Raw genomic sequence first — 15,598 nt, forward strand, 5'->3', positions numbered from 1 at the left:
CTATGCTTTGATTTACTATAAATTTAAATAACAAATATACTTTAATTGCTTACTTTATACTTTAATTTAACTTTATACTTTAATTAACAAAATACTTACACAAATCAACGACTCATTCTAAGAGGTTAATATTTAAAACTGAAAATGTGGAATGAAGTTTTTTCCTTCAAAATTTTTCTGTATAGCTCCTTTTTATAGTTAAATACCAAATAAATGAAAAAAATTACTTTCTACTGGATGTTGTAGACTGCTTAATTTAAAGAAAATACTGAAATAATATTTAATGTTTTTTCAGAATCTATTTTCGATATTTCTGCATTAGACAGTTTACAGTTCGAGCTAGTTTTCTTAGCATCGCAAGTACGATTTAGTTAAGTTTATATCTTTCTTCGCGTTAATTATTAACGGAAATGCTCTATTTTGCCTCATTGTTTTTGACACGACTTTTCCTGTCTATGTAATGAAAAGGCAAAACTGAACTGCGATGCTTGCAACATCTCAAATAGGCATGAGGAAGAATTTTTTAACTTAAAAAATACCTTGGGAGCCAGAAACCTAGCTGTTTCACTCACACATTGAAAGTAAGAAATCTGCAAAATAGGTCAGATCGTGCTCCTGATGCCCAGAGGTGCCTTCAAGGAAATAACAAAATTCTTAAATTTAGTTATCTGATTACACTCCTTATTACATGAATACTTCATTTTATCTTACATCGAAGGTTGATTTCATAAGAACTGATGGATAATTTTGATAATTATTTAATACCTACATGCATTTTAATTCTGATAAGAGTCCTTTCATTCAAAATTTGCTTTACTGTAAAATATATTACAGCATGACAGTATCTCATAAATATAAACCACTATCAGTAATAAATAAATCGCAGAATTTGTAAAATCTACGTCAAAACCTTTTAATGAATTCAGTGTTCAAAATTCAATTATTATACATTCCTGAACACAGTTTCCACTATTCTTTTGTCTGCACCGATGTTTTCGTATATATAATAAAACAATTTCCACATCATCCAATTTCTTTACAAATTGATTCTTAAATTTGGTGAAATGACTTAGTAATCTTAAAGAATTTTTATCATTATTACATTGTAGAAGAAATTTTCTTCTTTCCTTTTTCACTTTCATGAAAAAGGAAGCCCTAATTACTATATCATTTATAGATGCTTTTGTGTAACAATAGATGAAAACACTGATTTTTCAAATTTGACAACCTAGATTTACCGTCTACCGTCCATTTAAAAAGCGTCGGATCGCAAACAAACAATTCAACCTCTTGATCTCCCTTGAACTTCTCAACCTAATGATATATATATATATATATATATATATATATATATATATCATTAGGTAATGTATATCATAGGTCATCAGTAATATGTTAATATATATATATTGTTACAAATCTGTAATTTTGCTTCTCAGTACGACTAGTGACATCGTAAAAAAAAGACAGGATGTACGATCTGTCTTGTGCATGCTGAGCGGGTGGCGCGTCAATGACCTCAGAGCTTGGCGACAAAATTTCGGTGCCTTTGGCGACAAAATGGATCATACTGGAAAGTTCGAGAAGTTTCACGATCCATCCAGTAGGAACCGAGATACACCCAGAGACGTCCTGATTGGTCTGAAGATTCTAGCCCCACCTCCCGGAACTATAAAAGACGGGCACCCTGAAGCTGCGAGGAAAGAGTGGTGGTGTGAGTGAAGTCGTGAGAGAAGTAACGAGTCGGCAGCTAAAGCGAGATGGTCAGCCGTTGGACAGACGGTAGAGCGAAGCTCCCAGGAACCCCTCTCCTGCTGGATTCTGTCTATCCGCTTCGTGTACTGCTGTCTACTGATGTGTGCTACTGTCGTCTCTGCTGTACATAGTTGTCGTCTTTGTGCTGTCCGGTCTTCGTGTAAATAAACGTCGTTGTTTTTTTTCTACTGCCGCCTGCTGATTGAGCGTTCTCCACACCATATCACTTCCACTATCCAAACGAATCCAGAAATTTCGTAAGAATATATATATATATATATATATATATATATATATATATATATATATATATATATATATATATATATATATATATATATATATATATATATATATATATATATATATATACATATATATATATATATAATTAACGATTGCAATTCGATACCCTACCAAAAACGTAATTATATTCTAAGGTTCATTCCCACACATAACTAGTTTGCCTTGTAAGAATATCCTATTCCGAACCATCCTAAAGACATGCGGAACTTAAGATTTCCGGTTATGTTCGAAGATCTTTTTTTTTAAATTGATATTTAAATCATTTTTTTTCCTTAATTTCAGAGATAATTCATACTCACATAAAAATAACACCAATTAAAATATTTAAAAAAAAATTAAAACTAAGAATTTTTCCACTACATTAGTACTTTATGTCAAAATTTCTCTATCAGAAGCAAGCAATCAAAATAATGTAATTTTTTGCATTATAAACATATGTGTGTTCACTAAGTCCTGTAGCAGAAGTTTTACAATAGAGTGGACCATTTCTAAGTTATAAAAGTTTCAGTACGAAATCAGAGGGTTTTTTTTATTATTATTATTTTTCCCCGTTTGGCAAAAATAAAAACTACACAATTTAATAATGGTTTATAATTTGACATATATTTTGCTACCGAATGCAATATTGCAATCAACAATTACGTCAAATTTCATAAAAACAGGTATTTGGTTATTCTCTATGAAAATGTTCACATTATTAAAAAAAATCACATTTTGGAAAAAATACAAATAAGAATTTTAGTACTATTTATAGCTGGATAATCTCCGTAGATGCGAAAATACTTTTAAACAGTTTTTCTTCTAATTTAATGAAACTTAGTATTTGGAGATATGTGTCTCCAATATTTAGAGAAATAAAATGTTTCACAATATATTTTAAGACACCGTGTATTTTTATTATATATAATTTTATATTATGAATAGCATTCTAGTTTTTATTGAATTATAAGTAACTATTACGCATTAAATAAAAAAGCACAAACAATTGTATTAACTAAAATTATGAAGCACTAATATCAAAATGAACAAACATTCAATTTGTACAACATATATTTCTTTTTTGGAAAAATGTACAGTTTCATTTATTAAACAAATGTCACAAAAATCGTAAAATTTTACATAAAATAAGCAAATAACCAAATGAAAATCCTATAACATGATTTAAAGATTTGTAAATTGGTAAAAAATTACTTTTAATACTTGTTTTCAGGCGCTACAAATGATATTTTACACAAGAACACTTACCAAATTACCAAATTTTACAAATCAATCCATATTTTATATAAAATATATGTATATATAAGATTTTATGTATTAAAATCGTGGAGCATCAGCATCAAAATGAGCAAATGCTTTATTTGTATTACATATACATTGATTTTAGATAAAACCACATAAAAACAATTATTAAAAAAGCGAAAAGTCGCATTAAAAACGAGTAAACTTTTTATTTTTAAACACATTTTCTTTTTCTAAAAACACACAATTTTATTCCATTAAAATGGTGAGAAATTCACATTAAAATGAGCAAACATTTTATCTGTGTTACATACATTTTCTCTTTAGATAAAATAACCAAATGAAAAATCAATTAGTAAAAAAAGAGAAAATTCACATTAAAAACGAGTAAAAATCTATAATTTTTTTAAAAAAATAATTTTAATTAATTAAAATGGTGAAAAATCCACGTCAAAATGTGCAAATATTTTACTTGTATTCACAAACATTTTTTCTTTAGTATATAGCCTGAGTAGATTCTGATGTATTGGTATCCCCATTCTTTTCGCACACCCATTCGCGATCAGATTTTGACTCATTGTGGACATCGCCAAACCCTTTGCGCTTGGCATCTGTTCGAGAAGTCTCTTGAACATCACTTCTCCGACATTCTGATCGTTGCAATACAGTGGGCCCACACGAGCAGCGTAAAAGATATTAATCTTTACGCAACCGTAGCCAACACAAATGCCTCTTCTGAAAGCGATCAAAGTCTTTGTGCTGGGTTCCTTGCAGTTTGCTTTCACTATTTCCCTTCTGTCGTAGCCTACTAGCATACGATCATATGCATATATAGCTTCAAGGTATGAGTCTTCAAATGCTTTTAGTTCAATTCCTGCTGGAAGGACGTCTGATAATACGCCGGTATTAAGAGGACCAAGGTACTCATACTCCAGTATTGACCAGGATTCCTCGAAAATATTAAATCCTCTATTCTTGTAAATCATTATCTTATCGGCTGAACAATTGAGACCCACATTCCTATCCCCCACATGTTTGAAATTCCGAATGTAGAGCTGTAAAATAGGAAGAAAGTTTTAATATATGAAATACATAAAATTATAGAATATAGACTATGTAAAATATTTAGTAAGGCGTCGTCTTTCATATATAATTTATATTCTCTAATAATAAGGTTCAATGTATCGACAATGTAAATAGTAAAATTTAATTCAGTTGCGATTAAATTTATTTTTCTAGTAGAGTATTTACTTGATTGTTTACATTTCCATGATTTCAGATTCAGAATACCGCTTTTCAAATGTGATAAATACATTAATATAGGAGTAAAAGTACCTTTTTCAATTATAATAAAATATTTATAATGAGATAAGAAGTTTTTTTTTTATTTTATTTTAGTTAAAAATTATTAATTGTCGACTAAAAATTTTTCATAGCGAAATGTATGGTAGTTTTTTATTACATATATGTTTAATTGTCTTTTTAAAATTAATGTTTACTAGATTTAGCAAATTTTAACTATCTGGTATAAAAAAAAAGCAAGATGGACGAAGGAAGCTTACTTATGATAATACATGATACAGTAGATTTTTTATGTAGATTTTTTTTCTCTTCCTGTCTCTAATTTATGTGGTTGAACTTTATAATAATGTACCGTCGCCAAACTTAAATTATTTCAGAATGATTTCTAAGGTCAGATGCAAGTGTGCCAATCTTTTATCACATCTCTAACTATTTGTTAACATTTCTGACACCCGTCAGAATGGTGGACTTTTGGCGAATTTTTAGACAATTGACGAGGTGACGGGAAACTGTAAAATAATCTTAACTCTTACAGTTTATATTTGTGTTCTTTAGACTAAACTTAAATAAATTCTTTCAACATTTTTTTTTTTACTTAAAAGATCTATTGTTTACTTTCCGATGTTTAATTTGATCAACCCTTTTAAGAAATGATGCCGAATCCCCAGAATAGAACTTTAGATTTTTAGAATACATGCCTGATAAAAAGAATTTAACTTCGAAAGAATCTAATAAATTTAAGTCATTTGAAAATAAACTTCATATGATTGGATAAGTAATAATGTAAAGCTTAAAAATATTTCGAATGAAGAGAAGAATTTTAAGATCATGCGTAACCAAATCGATTAATAAAGTTAATAATTCATTGGAATCCTAAGGTATAAATTATGATTCATCAAATGAATATTTACATTTATTAAATCAAATATTTTTAACTGTTGCAAGTATTATATTTCTTAAAATTCTTTCCGAAGTTGAGATTGCAGTAACCGAAGAGATATATTAAGAAATTGGATTTCGGAACCATTTAGATTGTAAGAATAACATTACTCTGTAGAAATTGAATATAAAGAAGAAAATTAAGAATTTAGGAAAATGATTGTGTTAATTAATATTTAAATGAATCGTTTGTTAAATTAAAAAAACAACAACCAAAGGAGTTGACGATGATGGAAACTTAGAAGACTCATTCTTAAATTAGAAATGATAATTTAGAAATACAAATTCATAGATACAAATTGCTTGATGCATCTTTAATGTTATATAAATATTTATCACGTCTTCTTTAGATTAATTAATTAATTCCTAAAAATTTTATTTTATTTGTTACTTTCTCGTAGACGAATTAAACAAAAAGAATGCATTGCAATCTTCAAAAAATTAAAACAAATTAGAGCATATTTTTAGAACATATATGCCTTCCTGTTCATATATTTACTCAAAAATGCTTTGAAGAAGGAATATGAAATTATGTCATATTTACATTAAATTTGTAGATTTTAATCAAATTTAGAGCATGATATATTCAGAGGATATCTGTTAATCTTTTAATCCAAATATGAATTCAATTATAACTACAAATCATAGAAGAAAAAATTTAAAAATTGCTACCAATCAAATTTTAAATAAAATCTGTCAAAAGATCATCTGTCAGTCTATCACAAGTATGCAAACGATATAACTCAAAAACGCAGTAACTTAAATGTAACAACTTTCATATGTGATTTTGCTGTATATTTTTTTATCGGTAGTTGGAAAAAAATGTATAATGTAAATACATTTGTATTTGTGTACATTTGTACACCTAAAATGTATATTCGATATCTGTTTATTATACATTAACCAGAACTCCAAAGATTACATTTTAATAGGATTTTTGTAATTATTATTTGTAAATGGCTTGCAGTTTTTAATGCAAAGGTACATTTATTAGAATATACGAAAAAGTTTCAGGAAGATCATTTGTAAGTGAATCAAGTTTGTTTTAGTAAACCTCTTTGGATGTGATTGAAAGTTATTATCATATAAATAAGCTATATAATATACAATATAATAATTTCAAGTGCGGCCAGTGATCGAATGAGAAAGATATTGCTCAGGAAGATCATTTGTAAGTGAAGCAAGTTTGTTTTAGTAAACCTCTTTGGATGTGATTGAATGTTATTATCATATAAATAAGCTATATAATATACAATATAATAATTTCAAGCGCGGCCAGTGATTGAATGAGAAAGATATTGCTCTTCGAAAGGTATTAAATCAAGCAATAAATCAGTTATTCCTGCCACCGTTGTATAAAATGTAAACAATGATTGAAGAAATTGCTTTTTTTGTCAAGAAAGAGACCAGTTGTCTAAACATTGAACTGAAAACTACAAACTGGAAGAGGTGGAAATAGGTTAAAGAAAGACGACAAATATATATATATATATATATATATATATATATATATATATATATATATATATATATATATATATATATATATATATATATATATATATTTACTTTTTGTTTCTCAAACAACTTTTTCAAAAAAAAAACTTCTCGGCAAGCTGGAAGGCAAAGGAAGATTCCTTTGCATCTAAGTTACAATCTGGCTAAGTTACTATATAACTGTTTCTAATATAAAATGATCTAATATAAATGATCTAATATAAATGAAGCTCTCAAAATAAAGGCTTGAAAAGCACTTTTTAGCCCGTAAGTACAAAAGTTGTTCGTCTTAATGAAGCTTTAATTCGACTAAATGGATTTATTTTTCCATCTTCAATATTAAAAAAGTTATAGCGAAATGAAAATTCAATTCCTCATTATTTCCCCCCCCCTTCCTCCCTTTGAGCTAGATGGGCCATTTACGAACTGCTCCGTGATTTTTACATTTTTAAAGACATATTCTAATCCAGGTAAAATCCAAACATTTGGTTTCTAGTATCATAACCGGTAAAGAACTGAAAATTTTTTCCCGAAGTCCTATCATGAGAACAATTTCAAAAGGTAGTCTTCCTGTAGGAATCTGCATATTTTAACCTGAAAACTGCGTTGTGGTAAATGCAATTTAAAGCATATCACTGTGTTGTTTAATAATGATTATTGATATAAAAATAATACTGAATCTAACAGAGTAATTGCATCTATCTGCGAAAAAAATTAGCTAAGTTAAAAGCTTTATTTGCAAGCAGTAACAACTGCGGGTTAGGGGGAAAATATGAGCATTCTCTTTGACTGAAAAGCCAAAAATGTTTTAATCATAAATCTAAGCAAATGAAATTGCAAATGCTTGGACAAGAACTAAAAATATGCGTAGTAGTTATACTCAACCCATAACAGAAAAACGGAATAAAGGAAATAATAGCGATTCAAAACGTATAAGAACTTGAAAGAGTAATTCATTGGATCCCTAGTAGAGGCGTACTTAGGATGGAACAGCTGTGATGCGTGTTCCAAACGCATTTTCAACAAGCGCAAAAAAAAAAAAAAAAAAAAAAAATCCGTTTTTGGAATCTTAAACTTTCAAAATCTTTAGAAGAAATATAACCCTTTTATTTTTTACTAAAATTATAACAAAGTGCAATTTAACATGTCAAAGACACAGAGACACACATTTATTTTTTTTACACAAAATTTTGCATTAATAACGTGTTATTTTTAATTGCACTTTGATCAGGTCTTTGAGTTTTTCAGTAATTGCATGCATTTTTGTTTCCTGTTGTGAGTTTTGACTTTGTTCTGGAGTGCTAGATATATTATTAAATCTATTTAATTGTTAATTTTGGTGGATGATATTAACGGTAAGTGTAAAATAATTCTGAAAGTTATTATAAATATTTACTTAATTACCAAGGCTTTTGAATATGTTTGCCTATGTTAACAATGAGTTTAGTAGAATATTCAGTGCCTTCGTATATTCCTAAGGGCAAAAATGAGATTTTTACACATTTCATATTTTTTGAATAAAATATAAATATAAATTATTTTTGATTTATATTTCATTAAAGTATTAAAAATTCCTTAATAACAACTATTTGACTTTTTTTATTTGGGCTTTATCTTAATTATTAAAATCATAAAGAAGAAAATTTTCTGAATAAGTATAGAATAAAACTATTGAACTGATTTTATAAAATTTGCTTTCTAAATGATTTTTTAAGCATTCTTATAACATATTTTTATTTCAAGAACAGTCCACGTATAATGATCATTGTGAAGTTAATTGTAATGCTTGGGTCATTTTAATTTGAAAATATATTATATATTATCATTTAGGCTTAGTTACATTTTCAGTCTTTGCACTCATCAGAGTGAGTTTTTCTCTTTATAATAACTTAATGTCTTCTAAAAATGCACAACATCACATTCTAAATACACATGAGAGGCAGCGATTCAGAGTGGATCAATCCTCTAAATTTAAAACATGAATTATATAATTTTCTTTTGATACCCTCAAAACCTGAGTGAAATAAAAGAAATTTAATCAAATTTTAATAGATATAAGAGTGTGAAACATGGACTTTTTTTTTTTTACATTCATGAAATAAGATATATAGTCCAGTTTTAGTACAAACAAGTTTCTCAACATCTTATAGCTATGTCTCTTTTTGTACGTATGGTTGACTTACTTTATTTCCAACATCTAAGTGTCTGTAATCTTCCAAAACACAAAATGCTCCTGCGAAAGCTATTTCTTCGTTAATTATAACTGCAGCGCATAATCCAATAATTTTACCTAAAGATTGGAAACAAAAAATTAATAATATTAGTATAAAATTTATGTATAACGCTAACGTACGTGGTACAGAAAGTGTAATTACTGCCGAATCACAGCAGTTAAATGTAAACAAATCACTATCGTTCCAGATTGCTTCATTAAATGTTCACGCGTTTTTGCCAAATGTTAAATTTTAAGTTAAAAAATTGCTTTTTTGGAATATTAAGTCCAAAATAAGATTTTTATTTCCACTTTCATTTCGTAGTATTCCTTGTACAACTGTTGTGGAAAACCGAAATTTTATAATGTCTATGAATATTTTGTAAATATATCTTCTACTCTATGGCAACAAACGCCGCTGAATTAAATGCATAAAAAATCAAAGTTTGATTACATGTTGAATATTAATGATATGTGAAGTAATTGCATCATATCTTATTCTCAGATATACTGACTGTCAGGTATGCTTTTGAGCCAGTTAGGAATATAATTTTTGAATGCCAATAAAAGTTTCACGTATTCTTTTCAGATGAGTCAAGATCCAGCCTTCGGTGATTATGTGGATGATCTCGTCTACGAATCCCTTTCTGATGCCAAAATGCAATTGAAATTACATCCAGCAAATTACATACCATGAGATTCTATTTCAAGAAATTGCAGGAATAAATGGAGTGATATCATGATAAATTACAGTACACATGGACTGTGATAGCATAACTTTAAGGACGTATACTTTAACCGAAATGATTATTATTTTTATTTCTATATAAGAAATTCCGACTAGAGATTTGGTAAGAGTCCTTATGCCCGAAAACAAAAGCCAAATCTTATGAAGAATTATTTCTAAGCCGAAGATGTTCGTCGAATAGACCAGTTCATTTAATCTCCGGATATCCTCACGAAACATATTTGGAACCTTTACTCGAAAATTTTACCCAGTCTCTACAATTTATTTGTGTAAAGGTTTTCAAAAATAACTTATTTGGCGTACAAATGCATTCTTTGCAACAGAATGCTCGAATAAATGTATATTTGCCATTGTAATTCCAAAAAAAAAAAAAAAAAAAAAAAACATTTAAAGTTATATTGATATTTTTTTCCCATAAGTAGTTCTTTTTTCCTATTCCTGCAGGTGCTGATTGCTTTATTTAATCAAAAGTTCTATATTTTAAATCAAAAGTTCAAAATTTTGTGAAGGAACTATTATTTATTCTTTCGTATAATAATCCCTACCATCAAGATGAGATTTCCTTCTTTTAGCTCTAACTGACCTCGGATTCAAAAAATGTACAAGTTTATACACAAGATTTATAGACACGTAAACTTACGCATTTAAAATATTAATTGATATTTATGAATATATGTTTAAAAACTGAATGGTACGTGTTTATTCTTCTTCTGCGTAAGTCATCAATTTCCAGAAGAGTAAATCAACTGGAAACACCTTTAATCTCCACACAGTTTTGTGTATTTATCATGACAGATTGCAGATAAATGCTAAAATTCATATATGGCAAAAACAAAAACAGAAGTAACTCAAAATATTTATATTCTTAATGCTAAAAATTTATTGCTACTGTTTTGACATTAAACTATCAGATTTTTTTCTTCAAAATTCAAAATTAACTTTCTTAAATTTTGATTTTTTTGGTACGTTGTTGCCACTATGCGTTAATATATTGACTTGCCAGCTTTTGTCAGATCAAGTCATAGAATAATACTTAATAACATTTCCTTTCAGAAGAAAAAAAATATTGTTTTCAATCTTGGTATTATTTATAATGATACCAGGTAATTTACTTGGTAATATTTATAATTAAAGGAAATTTAACGTTGTTTTATAAAATCTTGATCAATGCCATATTTACTTGAAGTTGCAGCGTCAAAAATTATTAAAAGTATAAAATAAATTAATTTTAGAAAATACTTTTCATATATATTCATCATTCATGTTTAGAGACATAATAATATATTTTTTTCAATACAAACATTTAACACTATAAAATTAGGATGGCATAAAGAAAGACTAGAGCTTATAAATTTATTTGATATCGAAAAATCTTGCATATGTATTAACAATTAATGAAAAGGGCATATTTAAAATTTATATGTTGTGTAAATGTATATAATATATCATACATATGAATTTTATTTACACGAAAAGAATAGGTTCAGAACTTGGATGCCATCTTTACCTGAATCTAACTCTGCTACTAAAATGCCTTCAGGGTCGTGTTTTATCCAAGATTCCAAACTTTCCTTGGAATATTGATAAGTGCTGGGCAAAGCCACTTTAAGGATGCCAGGGATGTCATCAGGCCGAAAGGGTCGTATTGTATAATGCACCATAATTAATTATTTTTAGTGTTATCTAAAGAAAAGAATGGGAGAAAGAGAAACATCAATAAAAATACAAATTTTAAAAATTAACATCAAATCTCACAAAGGATTGGGACAATCATCAACAAATTTAATACGAATTAATCATTTTTTTTATTTGTATCTATAGTTTTTTCTTTGTTTTGTTTTTAAAAAGGTATAATATTATTCTACTAAAAGGAAAATTTCTAAACATGTTCATAAATAAAGTTTCAAATGAATAACTTCAGAAAATATCTTGTTAAACACTTTGAAAAAAATCCTCGCAATTGTTTTTCTGTATATTGACTTCTGGATTTAAAACTGAAACAATCTATAGATTGTCCAGATTAACAGTTTCAGTACCACTAATGCATAGTCATAATAAGTGAAATTTATTGAAAGATGATAAAAATTTGTAATTGAAAAACTAAATCAGGGAATGAAGAATTAAGTAACAATATTAAAATATAGATGGAAAATGAAAATATTATCTAATTTTTCTTTATTTTGATTCTATAAACAATAATTAATCTAAAACATGTCTAACTAATTTTTACATTTAAAACAAGAATCATATACTTGCACACCTTGATATGATATGATATGATATGATTAAGAGAATTCTAATTATATTTTCATTCTCCGTGTGCTTGAATTTGCTGTCAGGCCCTTTCAGCGATTCTGAATACTGATTGTTTTTATTTTGATTCATAGAGCAAACGAAGTTTATGTTCCATAAACAATTATGCCATTAAAAAATTCGCTTATTTGTAATTGCATAGTGTATTGAAAATCTCTGTAAACTGAAGAGGTAAAATAGAGGTAATAAATAAATGATAAGAATTAGTATTGGGAAATTGTATGCAGCGCAGCAACTATGTCGCAATGGTCCAACTATTACAGTCACAAACTTAGAAAAAAGAAAAAAAAAATTCAATGGGTTATTTTAAAATTAAATTCATTACGCTCGATACTAATTTAAAAAAAGTGGAATGAAAAGGCAGGATAGGGATAGAGGTCTAAATAAAGTACTAAAACTAAGCAACAGATTATTATGAAGCATGTACTTGAATAAATATTTATGCTTATTTGTAAGATCAAGCAAATTAATCGTTTACTCAGGCATCAATTTACACACTTCAGCTTCCCTAAATTTCTTTTGAATTTTTATATTTCCTGTTTATAAACATTCAAATATAAAAATAAATTCTGTAACCGGTTTTCAGTTCGTTTCTTATCAACAGAGTTATGATATTTTACATTTATGCATGTGTGTTGGATGTCAATAATTCTCCGAAGTTAATTATTAATTAATTTGGGTATGGCACTATCTATTAGAAAAATCGAGAGAAAAGATTCTGAGATTCTCTAATAATTATTATAAAGAATTAAAAACGTATTAAAGAATAAAAAGTAGAAAATAAACTAAATGGAAGTGTCTCGGAAAATATGCTTTCATTGATATATTGAAATGTAGAAAATATTTTGTTTTATAAAAATTTAGAAGTAAATCGAAACGAAATAACTGACTACAAAATCTTCAAACATCAGTACATGAAAAAAATCAAGCCACAGTAAATATCAGAAAAAACGAAGTACATAAAAAATCTTAAGCACATATTATAAATCTGATGAAATTTCATTTTTATTTGTGTTCCACTCTTTTACGATTTGTTTTGTCTGCCAAACAAATTATTATTTGGCAAATTAACAAATATTATTTTGAAAATTGCAAGAAAATTATTTTATATTTTTAATATATATTAATAAAATAGTGCCTTTTAGCATACTTTTTATTATTTTCTTTATAAATGAAGAGTCCCGACTAGGATCAACATATTTGTTAAATCACAATTGAATCAGTACTTTTGGAATAACTCTCTTTTGTTGATATCGATGAACTAACTCTATATTTTAAACGCATAAGTATTGGAAATAATCTTCGAAATTTTATATAATTATTTTCAAAATAACTTTTTAGTTAATGGTAATTGAAAATGATACTACGCAGTTGTCACCGAGCAGTTTTATTCTGAATGTTTTAGGAAAAGTTCAAAAATGTAAACAACTTTCACTTAAACGTCAAATTTCGTTCTACAGAACATCAATCGAAGCTTTTAAAGCTCTAAATACATCCATTGCATTAAAAAATAAATTACTTTTCAATGCATCAAGATCCATTTCTGGAAGAATAATGTACGATACATCCTTCCTTAATCTATCATCTTGAATTGAGACAAATTATATGGTAACGTGCATAAATTAATACAGTTTTTAAAAAGTGGGGACTTAATTTTGTTTTAGCAGAATACATCAACTTTACTTCAATTACAATTGTATTTTTTCTTCATCATACCTATTTCGGTTTTCTAATTATATTGCAGAGTTCGATCACAATACTTGATAAAAAATATCTGCTATGAATTTATAGTTTATAGTATATGTGAAACCTTTCTAATTTATCGTTTCTTGAAATACTGAGCTATCTTAAATTTTACATTTACTGAAATTTGGTTTTGCGATACAAAATTCGTTTGCTGAGTTAAAATAATGAATATATTTTTTTTAATTGGAAAATAAAGGAATTTTTACAAATATACAATTTAAAAAATGAGAATTAACATTTTTTTTTATCTAGATTTCAGGAGTTTTTAAGTTTTATTACCATTGAATAACATATCATTTTTCTGAACTTAATAAAATATTATAGAATTACCTGTAACAAATTCTAGACTCTTCTGTTGCTTCGGTCTAACCAAATCTTGAAGGTGTGTTTACAAATTACAAGCTAAGATATGAAACTAAATTTTCTTTCACTTGCTAGACAACGTTTTTAAAGCAATTGATTTTCAGTTTATGTGATTGCTTACATGACTACATCACCAATATAACTAGTTCCAGACGATTAGTTTAAGGTTTCGAATTGATAGAATTGTTACTCATAATTTAACTCTCTATGTTTACAAATAGAAAAATGCTATAAAATCAGAAATGTGTTCAAATATTTCATAAAAGTTAAACGTAAAAGAAGGCTAAATGTGCGCATTATATGTTTGAGTAAATAAATTTTCTATTTGAGGATCTTAATTCTAATATGAAAAGTGATTAATACATTAGTTTTAAAATTCAATTATATTATTTAAAAGATTTATCTATGTTTTTATTGCTATTTCCTTTATATAAGACGTAAAAGTATGTAACGTATGCATTTTTTTATTTAAAAAACAATTATGCTTTATCTATTCCAATAAAGCAATTTTTCCTGCTTATTCAATGTCACATTTGGCTATAAAAATTGCTTTCATTCTAAATTTATTCATGAAATGGACCATATAAAAGTAAAATAAGACCGTTTATATGAGCCTTTGAATGCTGCGTGCTTTTTTTTTATTTTCATTTCGCTAGCAAACTTTACTTTCTTAATTGTGTCATAAATTCGCAAACTGTGAATTTGTTTTATCAGCTTGCTAACTTGAATGTGCAATTTCAAATTTCTTAAAACACTCAAAAATAAGTCAAAGATTTTACTTGCATAAAATAGATTTTCATTCTGAATAAGAAAATTGTCTAATATCATATTTTATTTTCCTCTCTGCAAGAACGAAATAAAATACAAAAATAAATTATAATTTAAAAAAAAAATCTTTTTTTTAAAAAAATGTAATAATATTTTTCTAGAAATAATACTGTCTTTTATGTATGCAAATCTCTTCCGTATCAAAAATTGGTTATGTTGCCCTAAATTATTTCTTTAAAATAATGAACAAATGAGTATAAATGCAATTTATTCCTTTAATAAAATAAGTTTAACAATAAAATAATACTTTTTTTCCATAATAATGAAGTTTCTTTAATAAAATACGTTTTTCAATGGATTATATAATTTATCTTAATGCCCATATAAATTTTTTTCGAAAGCGTATTTAT

At 27.1% G+C, this 15,598-nt stretch overlaps 1 protein-coding gene across 1 annotated transcript; it reads right to left on the reverse strand.

Moving 5' to 3' along the window:
* Positions 1–3,465: 3,465 nt before the first annotated feature.
* On the reverse strand, positions 3,466–14,535 carry LOC129961697 (uncharacterized). The gene is made up of 4 exons (XM_056075238.1): positions 14,388–14,535; positions 11,506–11,681; positions 9,222–9,328; positions 3,466–4,355 (listed from the first exon to the last, which is right to left on the reverse strand). Exons 2-4 carry the CDS (start codon positions 11,657–11,659, stop codon positions 3,729–3,731), a joined length of 888 nt encoding a protein of 295 aa, XP_055931213.1. The 5' UTR covers positions 11,660–11,681; positions 14,388–14,535; the 3' UTR covers positions 3,466–3,728.
* Between the last annotated feature and the right edge of the window lie 1,063 nt (positions 14,536–15,598).

Source organism: Argiope bruennichi, chromosome 2 (assembly GCF_947563725.1).
Source record: "Argiope bruennichi chromosome 2, qqArgBrue1.1, whole genome shotgun sequence".
In the NCBI taxonomy this organism is placed as follows: Eukaryota; Metazoa; Arthropoda; class Arachnida; order Araneae; family Araneidae; genus Argiope; species Argiope bruennichi.

Excerpts from the sequence above, each read along its gene's own strand:
- LOC129961697 (XM_056075238.1), bottom strand. The coding sequence starts at position 11,659 with ATGGTGCATTATACAATACGACCCTTTCGGCCTGATGACATCCCTGGC. Across the intron at positions 9,329-11,505 it reads AGTAGCAGAGTTAGATTCAG|GTAAAATTATTGGATTATGC; the intron begins GTAAAGATGGCA and ends TCCAATCTTTAG. Across the intron at positions 4,356-9,221 it reads ACTTAGATGTTGGAAATAAA|CTCTACATTCGGAATTTCAA; the intron begins GTAAGTCAACCA and ends CCTATTTTACAG.